This window comes from Cavia porcellus, unplaced genomic scaffold, assembly GCF_034190915.1.
Source record: "Cavia porcellus strain 051 isolate PalLab524CR breed Dunkin Hartley unplaced genomic scaffold, mCavPor4.1 scaffold_1, whole genome shotgun sequence".
In the NCBI taxonomy this organism is placed as follows: domain Eukaryota; kingdom Metazoa; phylum Chordata; class Mammalia; order Rodentia; family Caviidae; genus Cavia; species Cavia porcellus.
In genome coordinates, this window is record NW_026947484.1 from 118,993,368 (window position 1) to 119,012,899 (window position 19,532).

The window sequence follows — 19,532 nt, forward strand, 5'->3', positions numbered from 1 at the left end:
GTGTTTCTTCTACCTTGTACTTTTAAGATGTTACACATGTAATATCTTACACAGCGATTTTATTAGATATGGATTTCAGTATTACTCCCTTCTGCTAATGAATTTAATAACATAGAAATAGTTATTTCTTAGATAAATTCAGAATAAAAATTCACCCCACTTCAAGTTCAGTATAATATTTAGTACTTTGGTGCAACAGAAGTTTCAAATATTTTAAGACAAAAGTTTTAAATGTCAACTGCTCAAAACTAAAGTCAAAAAGTCCACGTAATAAATATTTTGTACTTCGATAAAATATTTTTGTATCCATAATATCTATTCACATCACTAATAATACTTATTGTGCAGGATAAATATTTATATTTATTTGGAGCAGAACTCTTACTTCAACTGAAACGTGATACTTATTGTTTAAAATGAAACAATACATATGTCTTTACAATTTTCTGTTAGAAAATTTGGATAAAGAGACCTAATTTTTCCAAATCATTCAGATAGAAAATAGAAGAATTTAATACCTAGCTTTCTTAAGTAAAATTATTTTTGTAGATATTAATGAACAGATCTCTACTTCTAGTTGACATATAATCTGATTTTATATTTGTTTTCCAATAATACTATAATAATGGGAGTTACTTCAAATAGCAATATAATATATATATGGCATAATGTAAACATTGTAAGCCATAATATGAACTATGATTAATAATACTGACAAGGATGAAAATTGTAATAGGGGAATTAGAGAAGGAGAGAAGGAGGGTACAAAGAGAAAAGAGAAAGGGGATTTTAAAAAAGAAAGGAAAAAACTGCGGCATGTACTTGTAACTACTTCCAAAGTTGACGGTAAAAAGCATTAACTGAAAACTTATACTACTAAAATAAATAAAAACAAAACAAAAAAGAAACTTCTCAGCAAAAAGGAAGACATATGATTAGAATGATTAGAATATGTGAATGATTTTTAAACTATTACAGGTAAAGACCTGAAATTTAAAAGAATGATTCTAGAGTATTCTGTCTTTGGCATACTGTCAAAGGTAAAGTTATTTATTAAATAAATGAAACAAATCTAAAGAAAAAAATAAGGTAAGAAAATGCTAAACCATAAAATTCACAGAAATTTTATACACTGAATGGGGCATAGCTAGGAAACCAGAGAAAATGTCATTTTACTTTCAAGAAACTATTTTGACTCTGAAGAACATATTGTTAGTTGAGGGAGACAAACAGAACATAAATTATGAGAAGCTGAGTGTTGTGACTCCTTTGAAAATGGAGTCTCTTAAAGCTAAAGTCAACAGGTCAGAAAGGTTTTAAGACCATCTTCTGAATGAATTAGAGACCCCAAAGTGAAAAAGAATCTTACTGATACCTCTCTTCAGAACTGTATTCATTGTTTACAAAGCAAGTAAATTTACCCCTTTTACATCTTAAAACAAATTGAGAGGTTTCTCTTTGTAGCTTTTCTTCTAAATAATGGAATAAATTCATAGATTTTGAAATCCAAACATGCAATATGGTGACAATTTTTCCCACAACTTTCCAAAGACCATCTGTATTATCAGATTCTTATATGTTTTCAGTGAAATCTCATTCATATGAAAACAGATATGTTTTACCCAAATGGTAGTAGCATATTTTTCAAAAAAAGTATTGATAAACAGTAAAGATTGGTTTGTCAAAGTACTCTAACTATAAAATTAGAAAGTGAATAACTGTAGTTAAAATGTATAGTTTCTACACTCAGTACATTGTCCACTATATTTTATTTTATAAATATAAGGAATATATATCCTCTAATTTGTGCAAAATGTCTGTTCCCGTGAAATAGAATGTAATTTGGAAGTTATGTATAAAAGACTTTAACATGCCATAATTTCTTTGTCTTTAATTGGCAGGCATATGAAGTACATTAGTTCGAAGTTTTAATAAATTATTCTTTCCTAATGAGAATTATGTAAGAATTTAAATTCAAAATGAAATACATTTAAAGAACTTTCCAGAATTTCATAAGTAATCACCCCTAAATTATATTTTGAATGCTGTCATTTTTGAACATTGTGTTTTTTTCTCTTGATCTTTAGTTTTTACTAGTATGTCTGCAGTATATAACAATTACATTCATTGTGAAGTGTTGGAGCACGTACATAACACATCATAATTCTTGATATTTCCTATCCTTTTCTTCCTCCCACCCTCCCTCAGTATCTTGGTCTCTACTGGACTTTTCATTTAGCAATTTCATGTAAAATTCTTATCAGACAAATACTGTCAAATAGACTGCAAATATTAATGTAAAAACATAAAATATGACTTGAGTTTTTCCACTTTTATTGCCTAATTTCAGCTTCCTTGGAGTTGAGATTAGTTTGCTAACCACTTTTCGATACCTTCTGCATATCCTGAGAGAATATATTATGTGAATCATTTTTCTATTGTTACATGAAAAATTAATATTTTCCAACAAAAATATTAATATGCTCAAGTGAAGAGCCAGAGTATGATACTTTTAACTAATGGAATAGAACAAGGACCCCTAAGCATAGTCTCAATATAATATTCAAATTTCTATCTACTTTTAAAAGTACTACAAATAGTTCACAAAATAATAAAAAGTACAAAGTTGCTGCTCTCTATGTCACTCATTTATTACTTAGGTTTTAAAAGGATCCTCACCTGAACAATAATGACATCATTTATATAGTAAATAAACAAACTATAATAAATTATTTTCCAAACAGTGAAATACTAATATTTCAGGTGCATAAAACTTGTATGAAGAAATGTGATTAAAGAAACCAAATCCTTCCATTAGCTGCATTGAACCCCTAAAGCAATTTAGGAATTTGTGTCTTACAGACAATTAATCACATGCAGGCTTGCCAGATGAGAACTATTGATTGCCCTTTTCCAGGCTGGTGGCATTCAGACAGTAGACAGACAAATGCCCTCAGCAAAGAAAAGCGTCTTTCTGCTTCTGCTTGGTGCTGCTTTTAATTGTTCTTTCCTAAAATGCATGTCATTTGCTGTAAATCTTTAGAGAAGCTGTTATTCCTATGTTTCTGAGCAATACTTTTATAGTTGTTACGATTTTTGTTTACCTTTATGCCAAGGTCCTTCATAAGCTCAACCTCAAAATTCACTACATCATATGGCAGCCGGAACTGAGGGATTTCAGAAGTACTGAAAACAAAAAAGAGAGAGAGAAAGAAACATTAGTAAAAAAAATTAAAAATCTTAAAAAATGCACTATCTATTTACTGATCACTGTTAAAAGGATAAATATTTTTCTATGGGTATTTCTACATCACATAATGTGAGCATGAGCATATCCCCATTTTCACTGCCATTGTAAAATAGTACATGGATTAAAAAGATATAGTAGAAACTCATATAAAAATTGTAACATCATTGAAAATGATGATTTGTGCTATTATGATTTGGACAATATTATGCCTATACCTTGTAGTATAAGTAAGTTCTATGAAGATAACAATATGCAATGTGTTAAGTATCATTACTCTCCTATTAGCCTGCTTTGGAAGTGTTTGGTTTTTATTTCTATTTTTTTCTCTTTAAAATAAATAAATAAATAAATAAATTGTAAACAATAAATAAGTGGTAAAATTTTAATTTTTAATTCTGTATTTTATTGATTAATAATTCTATGAATTAAGGGGCTGGGGATTTAGCTCAGTGGCATAAGCGCCTGCCTTGCAAGCAGGCAGGCGTGAGTTCGATCCCCGTTACTGATAAAATTGAAAAAGACAAAAAAAAAATTCTATGAATTCCTAAAATAATAAAACTTATAAAATAAACTTTGAGTAAAATGCATATAAAATGTAATACGTACATATGCTAAATATTACAACAGAATCCACTGATAAATAGGTAAAACTCTTGACATAAACATAGGCAATGACTTGCATAAGATATAACATCAAGAATCAACAAATGGAACTATATTCTATTAAAAATGTGCAAAACAAAAGAATCAACAGAGAGAAGAGACAAACTACAGAATTAGAAAAAAATTATCAGTTACTCCTCAGACAGAGCACTAATATTCAGAAGGTACAAAGAACTTAAAATTCTAGAACTTCAAAATAAATAACCCAATCAAAAAGTGGCAACTGAGATGAATAAACACTTCAAAGAAGTAAAAATGACCAATAAATACACAAATAAAGGTTCAATATCTCTGATTATAAGAGAAATGCAAATTAAAATAGCACTGAGCTTGCATCTTATTTCAGAAATAATGGCTATCATCATGAAATCAAAGAATAACAAATTCTGGTGAATCTGAGAAGGAAAAAGGATATCTCCCCCATTTTTGTTGGGAGTTTAAACTAGTACACCTAGTGTGGAAATCATTAGACATTAATCAAAAAAAGCAAAAGCAGAAATTCCACTTTACTCAGCTATTTCTCTGCTTGGTATTTTTCCAAGAGAGTTAAAAGAGATATTATAGTGATACAGGTATACTTATGTTTATAGCAGGACAAGTCATGATAGCTAAATCATGGAAATGACCTATCAGTAGATGAATACATAAAGAAAATGTGGCATATATTTATAATTGACTACCAATCTTTGGTCATTTCAGGGAACATGGATGCACATGGAGACCATGATTTTAAATTAATAAAATACATAAGTTTTCTCTCATAGAGGAAATTCAAAATTCATTTATAAAATGAAAAATTATTGAAAAAGAGGCTTCGTAATCATCCGATGAAGTCTTCTAAAGTGTACATGGAATACATGGAATTCTCTCATTCTTCGGTCATAAGAACTGCAATATCAAATTAATTTTCATACATACAATAAGCAATCAACAAGTCACCATGTTCAAGGCTATCAAAAATGCAAAGTATACTATTAAAATGACTACAAAATTTATATATATTATAAAATTAGTTATTTATCAATGGAATTTTCATCTAGCTAGAAATATAAAGTCTTGTGTACAAATGAATTTGAGTCTAGGCTAGAGCTAAGAATATCCCAAGCTGACCTCTGAATTCCTACTACATTATTTATGTCTTTGTTCATCTGAATGCTCTGAGCACAAAGGAAGTGCTGCCTTTAAAGACTATCAGAAAGATTCTTAATCACTATGGATAATATATTGACACAAACAGCTATGGGGCTCTGTGAGAGAGATTAAAAACCGCTTAAATTTGGGGACTCACAGGTATTCAAAACTCTAGAGAGGAAATAAAAATTGAGAGGACTTAAATAAGAATGGCAAGGAACAGATACTAATGGACATGAAAAACCAAATACACAAAAACACAATTATAACATGGGACCTAAACAGCCCATTATCACGAAGAGATAGATCAACTAGACAAAAAGTCAACAAATACGTAATAGAACTAAATGATACCTGTGAGAAATTGGACTTAGTAGATTTTTAAGAGTGTTCCACTCAACTGCATCAGAATACACATTCTTCAGCTGCACATGGGACATTCTCCAAAATACACCATACATTATCCCATAAAACATTCTTAAGTAAATGCAAAGGTATTGAAATTATCCCATGCATAATAACTGACCATATCACACTGAAATTGGAATTTAATGGCAAAATAAATTGCAAAACCTGCATAAATACATGGAAATTGAATAACAACCTTTTGAACAACCAGTGGGCTACAGATGAAATAAAAGAAGAAATAAAGCAATACATACAATTCAATGAAAGTGTGAGAACAACATACTGTAATCTGTGGGATGCAGTCTTAAGAAGGATATATAGAGATAAATTGTCATGGCAATAAAACAGAACAAGCACAAATAAACTAATCTTCATCTCAAGCTTCTAGAAAAAGAAGAGCAAGTCAAACCTAAAGCTCATAGAAGAGAGGAAATTGTAAAGATTAGAGCAGAAATTAATGCAATTAAAAGTAAAAAAAGTACAAAGAATTAATGAATCAAAAAGCTGGGGTTTTGAGAGAATAAATAAAACTGACAAACCTCTAGATAACCTTATAAAGAAAAAGAAAGAAAAAAAACAAGTTCATGCAATAAGGACTGAAAAGGGGGAAATTACTACAGATCCCATGGAAATTCAAAAGATCATAAATACCTAATTTGAAAATCTCTACTCTTATAGAATGCAAAACAGAGGAAATGAACAGATATTAAGAAAGATATGAACTACCAAAACTCAACAGAGAAGATGTAGCAATTTTGAATAATCCAATACCAGCTGTTAAAAACTGAAACTGTAATTAAAAACTTACCAACAAAGAAAATCCCAGGTCCTGATGGATTCACAGCTGAATTCAACACGAAATTTAGAGATTTGATCCCCATACTTTTTAAATTCTTCAATGAAATTGAAAAGGCAGCAATTCTCCCTAAATCAGTCCTGGAGGCAAGTATTACTCTCATACCAAAACCAGAGAAAGACACAACCAAAAAGGAGAACTGTAGGCCAATCTCAATAATGAACACTGATGCAAATATTCTCAATAAAATACTGGCAAATAGAATGCAGCAAATCATCAAGAAGATTATACATCATAACCAAGTGGGATTCATTCCAGGAATGCAGGGATAGTTTAACATATGCAACTCAATAAATGTAATTCACAACATCAAACAGAGCCAAAAATAAAAACCACATGGTCATCTCAATAGATGCAGAAAAAGCTTTCAATAAAGTCTAACACACGTTCATGATAAAAACCCTTAAGAAACTCAGAATACATGGTGTCTACCTCAATCTTATAAAGGCCATCTATGATAAACCAACAGCCAACATTATACTAAATGGACAAAAATGGAAAGCTTTCACTTTTAAATCAGGAACAAGACAAGGATGTCCACTATCACCACTCCTATTTCATATAGTTCTGGCAATGCTAGCCAGGGCAGTCAGACAAGAGAGAAAAATAAAAGGAATAAAGATAGAAAAGGAAAAAGTTAAATTATCACTATTTGCAGATGATATGATACTCTATATAAAAACCCCAAAAAACTCCATTAAAAGACTACCAGAAGAAATAAATTCAGAAGTGTAGCTGAATACAAAGTCAATGCTCAAAAATCAATAGGATTCTTTTACACAAACAAAAAAATCACTGAGAGAGAAAATGTGGAAATATCGCCCTTCACAATAGCATCTAAAAAAATGAAATACTTAGGAATCAACTTAAGAATGTAAAAGACCTATATGCTGAAAATTATAATATGCTAAAAAAGGAGATTGAAGATGATATTAGAAAATGAAAGAATATTCCTTGCTTTTGGCTAGGAAGAACCAACATTGTGAAAATGGTCACACTCCCAAAACTGGTACACAGATTTAATGCAGTCCCAATCAAAAACCATTAACCTACCTCACAAATCTAGAGAAAACACTCCTAAAATTCATTTGGAAACAGAAGAAATCTAGAATGGCAAAGGCAATTCTGAGCAACAAAGGCAATGCAGGAGGCATCTCAATTCATGACTTGAAACTATACTAAAAATCCACAGTGATAAAATCAGAATGGTACTGGCAAAGAAATAGACCTGAGGATCAGTGGAACAGATTAGAAGATGCAAGCACAACTGCAAAGATACTCAGCCACCTGAGATTTGACAAAGGGGCTAAACATGTTCACTGGAAGGATAGCCTCTTTAACAAATGGTGTTGGAAAAATTGGTTCTCCACATGTCGAAGACTGAAATTAAATCCATGTTTATCACCATGTACAAAACTAAAGTCTAAATGGATCAAAGACATAAATATTAAAACAGAACAACTAAATCTACTGGCAGAAAAGGTAGGTAGAATCTTGGAGATATTGGGTAGGCAGAGAATTCATGAACAAAATGCAAGCTGCACAGGAAATACTTCAAAGAATCAACAACTGGGATCTCATACTATTGAAAAGTTTCTGCACTTCAAACGAAACCACCAACAGAGTGAAAATAAAACCCACAGAATGGTAAAGAATTTTAGTCAACAACCTCTCAGACAAAAGACTTATATCCAGAACATATAAAGAATTGAAAAACATCAAGCCCCCCCCCCCAAATTCAAAGACTCTCACCAAAAATGGCATCTGAGATGAACACACAGTTCTAAGATGAAGATATACATATGGCAAATAAATACATGAAGAAATGTTCACCATCACTGGTCATTCAAGAAATGCAAATTAAAACAGCATTGAGATTTCATCTCACTCCAGAAAGAATGGCTGCCATTAAGAAATCAACTGACAACAAATGTTGGAAAGGCCGTGGGGGTAAAGGAACATTGCTCCACTGTTGGTGGGACTGTACACTGGTGCAACCACTATGGGAATCAATACAGAGAATTCTCAGAAGACTAGGATTGGAAGTTCCATTCAATCCAGCTATTCTTCTCTTGGGTATTTTCCCAGAAAAACTGAAAATATATCAGTTTTTCCCAGAAAAAACTAATCATATATCACAGTGATATATGAGCACCCATGTTCATAGCAGCACAACTTGTAATAGCTAAATCTTGGGAACAACCAAGATGCCCATCAATGGCAGCGTGGATGAAAAAGATGTGGTATTTTTATGTGAGTATTCCTCAGCTATATAAAACGATTACCTTGAGGTCCTCAAAGCCAAGTGGAGACAACTTGAGGCTATCCTCATTAGCGAAATAAATAAGAATCATATTTATAAATATCACATTGTGTCTCTAGCGTAAAAAGTAATAAGAAATGTAGGAGTAATAAAACCCAAAACATGTAATAGCTATTGTAAAAAGAGAGGAAAAAGACATGCTCTAAAGGATATAACTGCATGTATGTTTAAGTGTGTAGGATTGATAACAATATTATTAAGTTTTTGCTGAATAGTTGAACAGAACTGTTTGCAGTCTCCTTTTTTTAATGTCTACTTTGTATACTTTTTTGTATCTTGAACAACTATTTCTAAGATGACAATATGTAATATATCAACTAGTGATTTGTTACTGTTTATTTTTTTGAAATTATGTATTATTTCTACCTTAAAAAAAAAGAATGCCAAGGCAAATAAACCAACTACATTAAAGTAAGGATTTTATCCATCCAGACACATTTGGAGACTTGAGCACTTTTCTATGGCTAGACCCTACTCTGAGATTTTTATGGAATCTAAGCAGAAGTACATGAAATTTTTTTTTTTAAAAAGTGATGCTAGTGTGGGTAAATGACTGATTTAAGAAATAACTCAGAAAGAGAAAGTTATAAGTAGCAGAAACAACTTTTCTGTTGGCCAAAAAGAAAGGAGTGCGTAACCAGCTTAGCAAGAAATGAGGATGGAGCAGTCAGGATCTGTAGCAGTGAAACTATGAACCATGAAGAAGACACAAGAGAAAGAAGAATGCCAGGTTGCTGGGCCTCCAGTAGTTCTTAGAAGGTGGTCCTGCCATAAAATCAATGTCAACAACACTCAGCACTCTACTTAGCTGAGGTGTTTAATGAGTAATAGGGGGAGGATCACATTTCCCAGCATCTCTTAGAGCAAACAGTAGAATGTGAATACTCAAGGTGTCTGTTAGGTTTGGCCACCAAAAAGCAAGCAGGAGATGATGATAAAATGATCATTAGGAATATGACACATTTATATTTATAAATAGATGGCATCAGCGGACAGGTAAGAGATAGTGTATACACACATACACAGTACAAGCTGACAAATGGAAAATACCAAATGTGAATCACAGTGTTTCAAAGAGTCTTATTGTGGGGTTAGATAATCAGGCAGGTAAGTCTTATGGTTTTTAACACCACTAGCATGTAATAACCCCTACATTTTTTAATCTTTGAATTTAATTTCCCAATCTTTATATTCACTCAAGCATCTAATAGCTATCTCAAATTATCATGTCTTAAACTAAACTTTGATTTCTCCACTCTGTCACTGGCCTGCAGACAATTCCCTTTGAGGACTGGTTCAGTCTTCACACTCTATGACCAATCCAATGCCTACTTTATTTAACATCATCATACCACACACACATACACACACACACACACACACACACACACACACACACATTTAAATCATTGCTGCAGGAATTTTATTTTTTTTCTTACTTTAACTTCTCTTAAATTTCTCTATTGAACCTGAACTACTTCTCTGTATTTTCTTAAAACTCATTTAGTGTCATCAAAACAGCTATAATGAACTATTTATCAAAATGTTCATAATCTCAATTACAAGCAACTTATTTTGTCCACTTGGTAACATAATATTTCTCTGAATGTTTTTGATACTTATGGTCATACACTGATATATAATACAGTAGGAAAAAAAAATACGTATCTGTTCCAGAGTTTATAAACTAGCATTATCTAACAAGGTTGTTTAGCACCAACCTGTCCAGAAATTCTAGACAGCTGTTCTCTTCCAGTTCCTAGCCCTGAGATATTTGTAGATAGTGTAAAGTTTCAAAGTTTCCACAGCTCAGGGATGCTGTGGAAGATACTGTTGAAGCATGAAATCTTTTGGTTGCCAAAGCTGGACTCAGACTAAGCTGGAAATCAAGTTCCTATGCAATGTTGCCATGTATTTTTCTGACCCCAAAGCTTCTGCGTTTGGCTTGTGGTGATGTGGCCCCGAAGATAAGTTCATTTTGCTGGGACTACAGATTTCTGTTTGGCCCAAGACATTTCTAGAGATTTTGTCAGTGGATATCAGCCCATACTTTTGAGTTCAAAGTGTCTTCTCCATGCTGGATTTTACTAAGGCAAGAGCAGTTACTGAATTTCAAGGAAATGACTTTCAGTTACTTCCTTTTTTTGCTCCTAGGTGGGCCTTTTTCAAGCAATGCTGCCTGAGATTTAGGCAAAAATGATGGAGAGATGTAAAACTGTCTACCTTCATCAATGTACTTGTCTTTTGAATATACAATAACCAGGTACAGTGATCTATCATGTAGTTTTCATTATGCAACTGAAAATACCTAAGCATGTGAATAATTGTTTAATTTGATAGTCTCTAGAGTCCTACAGTGCTGTGTTGCTCTATTCCTCATCAAAACTTGCGTTTCTGAAAGTACTCTATTTATCATCATCTGATATAGTCTATACTTGTTTTATTACATGCTTGTTATCTGTCTTTTTATCACTAGAAGATAAGTCTGATTTGAACAACTACTTTGTTTTATTCATTCTTGCAGTTCTAGTGCTAGAATTACTAACATAAATTAGGTGATTAATAAATAATAATGGAAAGCAGGAAAGAAGAAATGGTAAAAGGTATGTGACATTAGGTCAAACAGAACTTTTTATGACAATGAGTAAGGTAATATAATAAGATTTGGAAACTAAAACATTTTTGAAAGGAAAAATCAAGAGGAGAAGCCAAGAGACCCATCTGGAGGCTACTACAGTGGGGCAGGATGTGGGTGGTAAATGACATCATAAATGGAGAGGTTAAATGACACTTTAAAAGTATTCATTAAATAAAAATGCCAAGATATTGAAGAATAATGTAGCTAATACCCATGCTGGTTGGTGCTGGCCACCTTGGAGATGGCAAGCTCAAAAAGAAGAAGAACATTGATAGGACAAATCTTACAAGCAGGAGATACCAAGAGTGTGAATGCATGAATCTGTTGATAAGGACAGAGAGAGAACTTAGAGCAGATACCCATGTTCACATAATTTATACATGGCTAGTACTTAAAACAAAAGTGTAAGTGGGAAGTATTGCTGAATACAGAATGAAAAGAATATAAAAAGTTAGAAAACAAAATTTGATATGGAAGAATAGTTACCAAGGTTGCTCTACCTGTAGGAAATTTTTTCTTCTATCTATATATTTTTAACAGTCTAAGGTCTTACAGACAAATTTTCTTGCAGTAACCATAAATCTTTCTGTACAGTATGTGGGATGTCAGATAACATGGAAAAATTATTTTTCTATTCTTATGTGGTTAGAATGTACTTTTAATTCCTTTACATTCTTTCCAAGTTCTCATACTTAAGTAGGACTGTGCTTTAGTATTAAATTTGCATTATAAATTTGTGATCCTACATTATCAAAGGCTATAATATGATCCTACATTTCCAAAGGCTATATCTGTTTGACCAAGACTACAATTTCTTTATTAACAATCAACATGAAATACAATTGTTATAAAAAACAGTGTAATGTTTGAAATAATTATATCAAGGCACAATATATTATTAACTGTTCTACTGAATTAAATATCATAATTCATAAATATTAAATTGTAAGTAAATCATCAGGTTATATGTACATGCATACTTAGTAATTTCAACACCATTTATCTTCAAAATCACCCTCTAAAATTCTTGCAAAGATTTTTAATATCATGTTTAAAATACATGTTTGGGAAAAGCAATGCCACTGATTATGTTATGAATTTGCTATGGAAACAAAAAAAAATCAGCTGATAGTTTTATATACAACAGAAATTAAATTCTGGACATTTTTCACTGATCCTAGTGGCCTTTAATTGATAAACTAATTCACCAGGGATTTAAAAAAATCTGAAAGTAAAAGAGGACAGATAAAATTTTGTATCATCTATTTAAGTAATTGATTTCAAATACAATATTACTGTAATCTTTTTTTAACCACTCTGAAAATACAAGAGAATGAGTAGTATCTGTAATGAAATGAGAAAACAGAGAAATGTTTTGTTATAATTCTGGTTACATTCATGTCAATTTTTACAACCATGTAACAGTAACATAGAATGACACTACGAATGAACAGGACAGGCAAGACTGATTAAACATTTCCTACTGTTCTCAGGTACTGTAAAAGTTCAAAGGAAAAGAAGGAAAATAAAATTTCAAAACAACCATCAAGAAGTATTTTCTCATAAAACCAGTGCAGTGTAACCCAATAAAAATGTTCAACAAATATATAAAAATGAAAATATAGTGCCAATTTGTATAATTTCAAAATGTCTAACTGCATGTGAATTAAAAACAAATAGAGCCTAATAACTATAATCATCTACTAAAATTGCTAAAACATAATAATTTAGAAACAGGGTTGGGGAGATGGGCGTGGCGGCTCCCTGCACTTGGGAGGCTGAAGCAGGAGGATCGTTGCAAGTTCGAGACTAGCTTGGGCTACAAAGTGAGATCAAGGCCAGGCTGAACTGCATAATGAAACCCTGTTTCAAAAAGACCAGGAAAAAAAAAAGGGTTGGTTCATATTAGGCTCCTGTGAAGATAAAATAAAGGAGCAGAAAGATTTTTACTGATCTATCAAGGTAATACATGGCTATCAAGGTAATACAATAATTAAGTTCATATTTTTCAAATTAGCACACATTCGGTGATATATATAACTGAAAAACTCCTACAATGCTTATATATCTATTGTTAATACATTGCATTTTAATAAATATACCATTAAAATATTCTAAATCCTTCTAGTAAATGAATTTTTAAGTATTTTATTTTGTAAGAAAAATAATTCATAAAATACATGGATACACCATTAAAATATTCTAAATCCTCCTAGTAAATAAATTTTTAAGTATTTTATTTTGTAGGAAAAATAATTCATAAAATACATGGAATCCCTTCAAGTCTAAAGTGATGAAACCTCAAACTGAAAAGTAATTATTTAGTGACAATCAGGTTATTTATGTTTCATATCCTTCGTAAAATATTCTACGATTATGTAATATTTTTGTATGTGATTCAAACAGTTTCATATTACTTAATACTTTATGTATACATATATGTATCAATAAATATATCAAAATATTTATATCAATGAAACAAGTTGATAATTTTAAATTATCTTGGCTGTAACAAGATGCCACTTGACCAATATTGAGATTCATACATTTATTACCATGCATTTAGTAATGTTAGTAAATGAGAAACATCTCAAATTTAAATGAGAATTTGATTAAAATTATATTCTATAAACATAAGGTTTAACAAACCTGCTTAACAAATATTTCACTATTTATAAAAGGTTTAAGTGCTAGATATAAAAATATATTTCCAAGTGGTGACAATTCACAAACCACGGTTTCTAATATAAAATAATGCACTTAGTTAAAACAATTAAAATTGGTAACTATTAAACTTGTCAACAAATTCTTTCTAATATTTTACATTAGAGTTTTAAGCAATATATACTCCTGATTTACACTAAGTTACATGTTTGATCATAAATGTAAATATGTCCAGGATAGAATTCCACTTATTTTAAATAAAGCAAATTATAATTATTCTTGGTTTATACATCTGAAAATCACTGACAAAAGTGACCAGTTTCCCTTTCTATGTAGGAATTCCCACTGGAATAAAATGACTATGTACCTGAATACTGATTTATAGCAGTAACATTGGTCAATATCAAAAATTGTAAAAGTACTAAATAAGGAGATACTACAAAATGTGGATTTAAAGAGAAAATTTTTAGTAAATTGTGACAACTATTGTAATCAAATGCAGACTACAGAGATTGCAAACTAAAAATATATGAGCAAGATAACATGTGAGCAAACAATGAATGAAAGGACCAATCTTTTGAGAAGTTAGGCTTTCTCCACCTCAAATATCTGTGATTTTCTGATACATTTCCATAAAGAAAATATCCACAGGGACGAAGCAACTTTTTCATATGACTAGATCCTAATAACCAAAAACTGTTTTCACTGTGTCTTAAATTCACAGAATTAGACAGATAAATTCTTCAATAAATACTGCTTAAAGCCAACTGCAAAATGTAATCAAAATTTGAACATTTGGGAAAAGAGCATGAGAATACCATCTGTGAGTCTAAATTTTCTCTATGATTTTGAAAAACAATGTTCATAATTGTTTTATCTCATCATTTCTAACACTACAAACATAAAGTAAGTGTAAGCATTACCTTAAGCCACCAACATATTCTTGTTTCTCAAATATAGTGATGTCAGAGTAGCCTAATCGAGCCAAAAAAGAAGCACAACTTATACTGGCAGGTCCAGAACCAAAAAGAGCAATTTTTGCAGAATAGGCTTCAGGCATTTTTTCAGCAGGAGGCAGAGAAGGATTTCTGATTTGTGGGATGTTCATTCTTTTAAACACCTATGGGAAAATAAATTGCCATAATTAAGTTTTTTAAAATTAAATTTAGATTCTGAAACATACTTTTAATATTTCAACTCCCATTAGTGTTTTAATTAGCAATAAGCAGTACCTTTTCAATATTAATATGACATATGTAAAGTTTGTATTATGTAAGTAGATGAAGTCTTAAGGCTGACTAAATCTCAATCTTTAAAATTCCTTCCAAGAGTTACACCTCCTAAACTAGACATGGTGACACAAACCCGTAATCCCATGGTAGAAAAATCTGTAATCCCTGAGACCAAAGTAAAAGTACCACAATGAGTTCAGTGTCAATCTAGGCAACATAATGAGTTTAAGGTGAGCCTGAACTATCTACAAAGATTGTGTCTCAAAAACAAAATAAATAAATAAACAAAAAAACAGCTTTTCTGACTTACCTTCCCTACTTCTATGTCTAGCCCAGGTAGGAGGTTCCTTCTGTGAGCTCCTACAGCTCAATCTGTATGACTCTAAATAACCAATTACCTACCTTCCTATGTGTTCAGTTTTCATGTCATCTGTAGAATTTAGTTCCTTAAGAGAAGATACAACGTTGTTTGTAAGAAATTAACTAGCAAGAAATTGTACCTACCTGACACATAGAAGTGACTGAATAATTTATTTGTACTTCTGACTATGATGGAATAGCTTTTTAAGAGTAACATTCTAGAAATTCGAAGAAAGCATGAGAAATGTAGTGAAGCAAAGCAGACGTGGAGGTGCCAAAAGCCAGAGAAAAAAGATACAAAAGAAAGAAATGAGATGGGAGTCTAGAAGTCACTTTACCCTACCACTTTTGCCATCTTTCAGAAGTAGGACAGTCAAGAATCTTGAAAGGAACAAAAGTTCAGAGGAGGGCCGGTGATTTAGCTAGGTGGCATAAGCGCCTATCTGTTAAGTGCAAGGTCAGGAGTTTGATCCCAAAAAAGAAGAACCAGAAAGAGAAATTGTTACAACCTTCTAGAAACAGAATGTTTGGAAACTGAATTCCAATAATGTGGAGCAGAAGAAAGTGCAGAGAAATGCAGTTAATTCTCAGTAAGACAGAGTCAAGGGTCTAAACAAAACTTCTCTAAAGCTGAGGAGAATTTACTGCCTTTGATGGTGAAGGTGATACAGAGACTGGAGTGAAGAGTGGCTAAAGAAGATTTTCTTAACCTTATCAAACATCATACAGACAGCAGGACTTGTCTCTGGGGTGAATCAAACATAATTGAGCAATCTAGCCATCAGTTAACAGTCTCAGATTAGAATGAGGTGATTAGTCCTCACTGTATCCACTTTACCAAAATATTAAATGATAGAGTGGACCTGCTACAGAGGATCAGATATCAACCACAAATTCTAGTAATTGTCACTTACCATGCTTGTTTTATAACCAAGTTGCCCTGGCCTGCCATGAAACAAAACAAAATAAGAAAATCAGGGCTGCATATACAAATACATATAAAGATACAATGTAGACCTCAGAAAAACTATGACAAATATGTTAAAATTTGTAACAAAAATGTGAATTTTCATAGATTGAGAATTTTAAAAAACAGAATAGAAATACTAGAAAAATGACCAGAAACTGAAATTAAAATTTCACAACAGTATTTAATAGGAAGTTGGAGAAAGACCAAACAAAAGACTAGTGACTGAAAGATGGAGTAGAAAAAACTACTTCAAAGCATGGAAAGTCATTATGAAAAATACAAAAGAGAGCAATGTAGAAAACAAAATGCAGAGCTCTGAAAATGCATAACTGGGTTCCAGAAAGGAGGGGAGAGTGACAACAAGGCAGAGCAATAATTACAATGCAGTAGACTAAGAATTTGGTCTAAGTTAAAAGATTGCCCAAAGAAGTTCCAAACCCTTATATAAGGAAAATATAAAGAAAAATCATTTCTTTAATAGCATAGTATGATTGTTGAAAAGGCAAATAAGAACAATGAGGAACTATAAATCCAAACAATAAATACACAGCAATGTCGATGAGCAACAACAAGGCTATCAGCTCAAGTCTCAAGAGGAACAACAGAAGTCAGCAAATAAAATGGTATTTCTATCACACTAAAAATACCATATACCTAGAATTCTATTCAGAAGCAACACATTCTTCAAATGTGAATAAAGAATGAAAAAGCTTTCTGTGAGACTTTGTTGGCAGCAATATAAGAAATCTGAAGAATACTAAAAGAAGACCTTGAGGAAGAAAGAATTATGCCTATGGAAACACAGAGATGGAGGAAGGAATAAAAAGCATTAAATATTGAAATATGTGAGAAAATGTAAGTTAATATTGACTGTAGAAAATAATATGTCTGTCATGGAATTCAAGAAAAATAAAACTAAAATGTATAAAACTGGGTATGAGTGCTAAGATTGATAAATTTTAGCAGAAAATAGCATTGCGAGTTTAAGGGGTAATAACCCAACATTTATTAGACTGTAATGTTAAGGATTACTTACTAGAACATTACATACGTAGATAATGTGAAAATGGAATTTATAATAACATACCATTTATTCTAAAGAAATAGGTAAAAAATTAATAGGCACAGGAAGGTAAGTAGAAAAACAGTAAGATGCAGAATATAAACATGAATAATTTCATTAAATGTAAATGGACAAAATTGCATTAAAAGATAAAATCTTTAACAATTGCACACCTTAAATGTAATGACACAATGAAAAGTATAAATTTGTACTGTGGTAAAAGTTACACCATGCAAACACTAACACAAAGAAAGCTATTATTTGTATGTCAGTATCAAAAATATGAGACTTTAAACAAAGATAAATTACTAATGTTAAAGAATCTTTCATAGTTATAAAAGGTTAATGTACTCACAAATTTTACAATTGTAAATCTATGTGCATATGCATCTTCATCATAAATATATAAAGAGAAATTGACAGCATGAAAATAGAATAAATAAATCAGGGCCTCAGATATAGTTCACTGCTAGAGTACTTGCTTAGGATGTGAGAGGTGCTAGATTCATTCACCAGCCTAGCAAAAGAATGAAAGAGGAAAAACAAAGTAGCAAGTGGGTTTGGAAGGGAGGGAAGAGAGGGAGAGAGACAGGGAGGCATGAAGAGAGAGAGAAAGTAAACATTCCTATTCTGTCTTAAACTTTGTATTCTATGAATAAATTCATATTATAGGTAAATTGAATATCTGATAGTTTACCTTGCAGTATTATTTTTACAAAATAGGTTTTGAAAAAAGTAGCTTCTTCTTGTGAAACTCAGATAAAAGCAAGTGATAGGGATGGGCTTCTTTTGTTGTTGGAATGAGGTATGTGGGAAACAGGTCATTATTTTTCTTCTTTGCATATATGTCAACTACTGCATATCAACTCTCACCCAAAGTATATAAGAAACAGTGAAGTGACCATAATTAGTACTGTCAACAAGTACTAGAAACTTGCCAATTACCTTGAGCTAAATGACTCTCACAAATGTTCCCAGTAGTATTTTGTCACTTTTCATTAACACTTAATCAATATTCACCAGCAATGCCTGTTGGGTTTCACCCTTAGATTGTAAGATAATTAAGGGTAGACTTCATCTTTGAATTCATTTTTCCATATCTATTGCTTTTATATGAGAATGTATATGCCAATCAATACAAAGTTTAAAATAAATTGGTAATACCACAGTAGTCTATTCCCACCTATAATTTAGACTTTTATAACTGATAAATATACAGTGCTTTCCTCCTCTATGATATTTAAATATTACAGATTTTCATTCTAAATCCATACTTACCAACATGAGGATTTCAAGCCACATGAAATGAAAACTAATTGGACTTAAATGAAATTCAAACGTTAGTAATAAAATACTCCTTACATAAATTTTTAATAAATTGTCAAAATATCATTCAAAGTGGCTATAAATAGAGCATTCCCACAGATATTGGGTTTCTCTGAGCCACATCGTCTCCAGCATGTGACATGTGCCATGCCCTGCATTTGTCAATCTCGCAGTTAGAATGTATCTCCCTGAATTCATGTATCAAAATCTAATAGCCAACTTCAGGAAGATCTCTGGAAGGTGACTATATTGCAAGGACCCTAGAAGGTTATTAGGTAATGAGAGCTTTCCTAAATAGGATTATTTTTCTTCTAAGAGGCCTCTGAGAACTATCTGTCCACACATTTTCCTCATATTAGGACACAGATCTCTCTGTGAAACAAGAAAGCAGACCCACACCAAAGACCAAACATGCCAGCACCTTCATGTTGAAATTTGCCTTCAGTACTGTCAAATATGCAGTTTTTGTTTGTTTCTAAGCTACTCAGTTTATGCTGTTTTATTACAGCCACCTGAACAGAAAAGGGCACCATTTTAATAATAATGTATCACTGCTTTAATTTGCATTTCCCTGGTGATATGCAATAATGAACATCATTTCATATCCTATCTATCTTTGGTGGGATGCCTGTTAAAGTCTTTAGCCCA

The 19,532-nt window shown here is 31.8% G+C and overlaps 1 protein-coding gene across 5 annotated transcripts in view; it reads right to left on the bottom strand.

The window, feature by feature from the left end:
• The window catches only part of Dpyd (dihydropyrimidine dehydrogenase), an 816,845-nt gene that overhangs the window by 560,934 nt on the left and 236,379 nt on the right, over positions 1 to 19,532 (bottom strand). For all 5 annotated transcript variants that reach the window (XM_003478953.5, XM_063254705.1, XM_063254712.1 and 2 more), the window contains 2 exons: positions 14,857 to 15,053; positions 3,105 to 3,186 (listed from right to left, as the gene is read on the bottom strand). In XM_003478953.5, the coding sequence (XP_003479001.2) occupies positions 3,105 to 3,186; positions 14,857 to 15,053 (279 nt within the window). The remainder of the gene's footprint in view (positions 1 to 3,104; positions 3,187 to 14,856; positions 15,054 to 19,532) is intronic.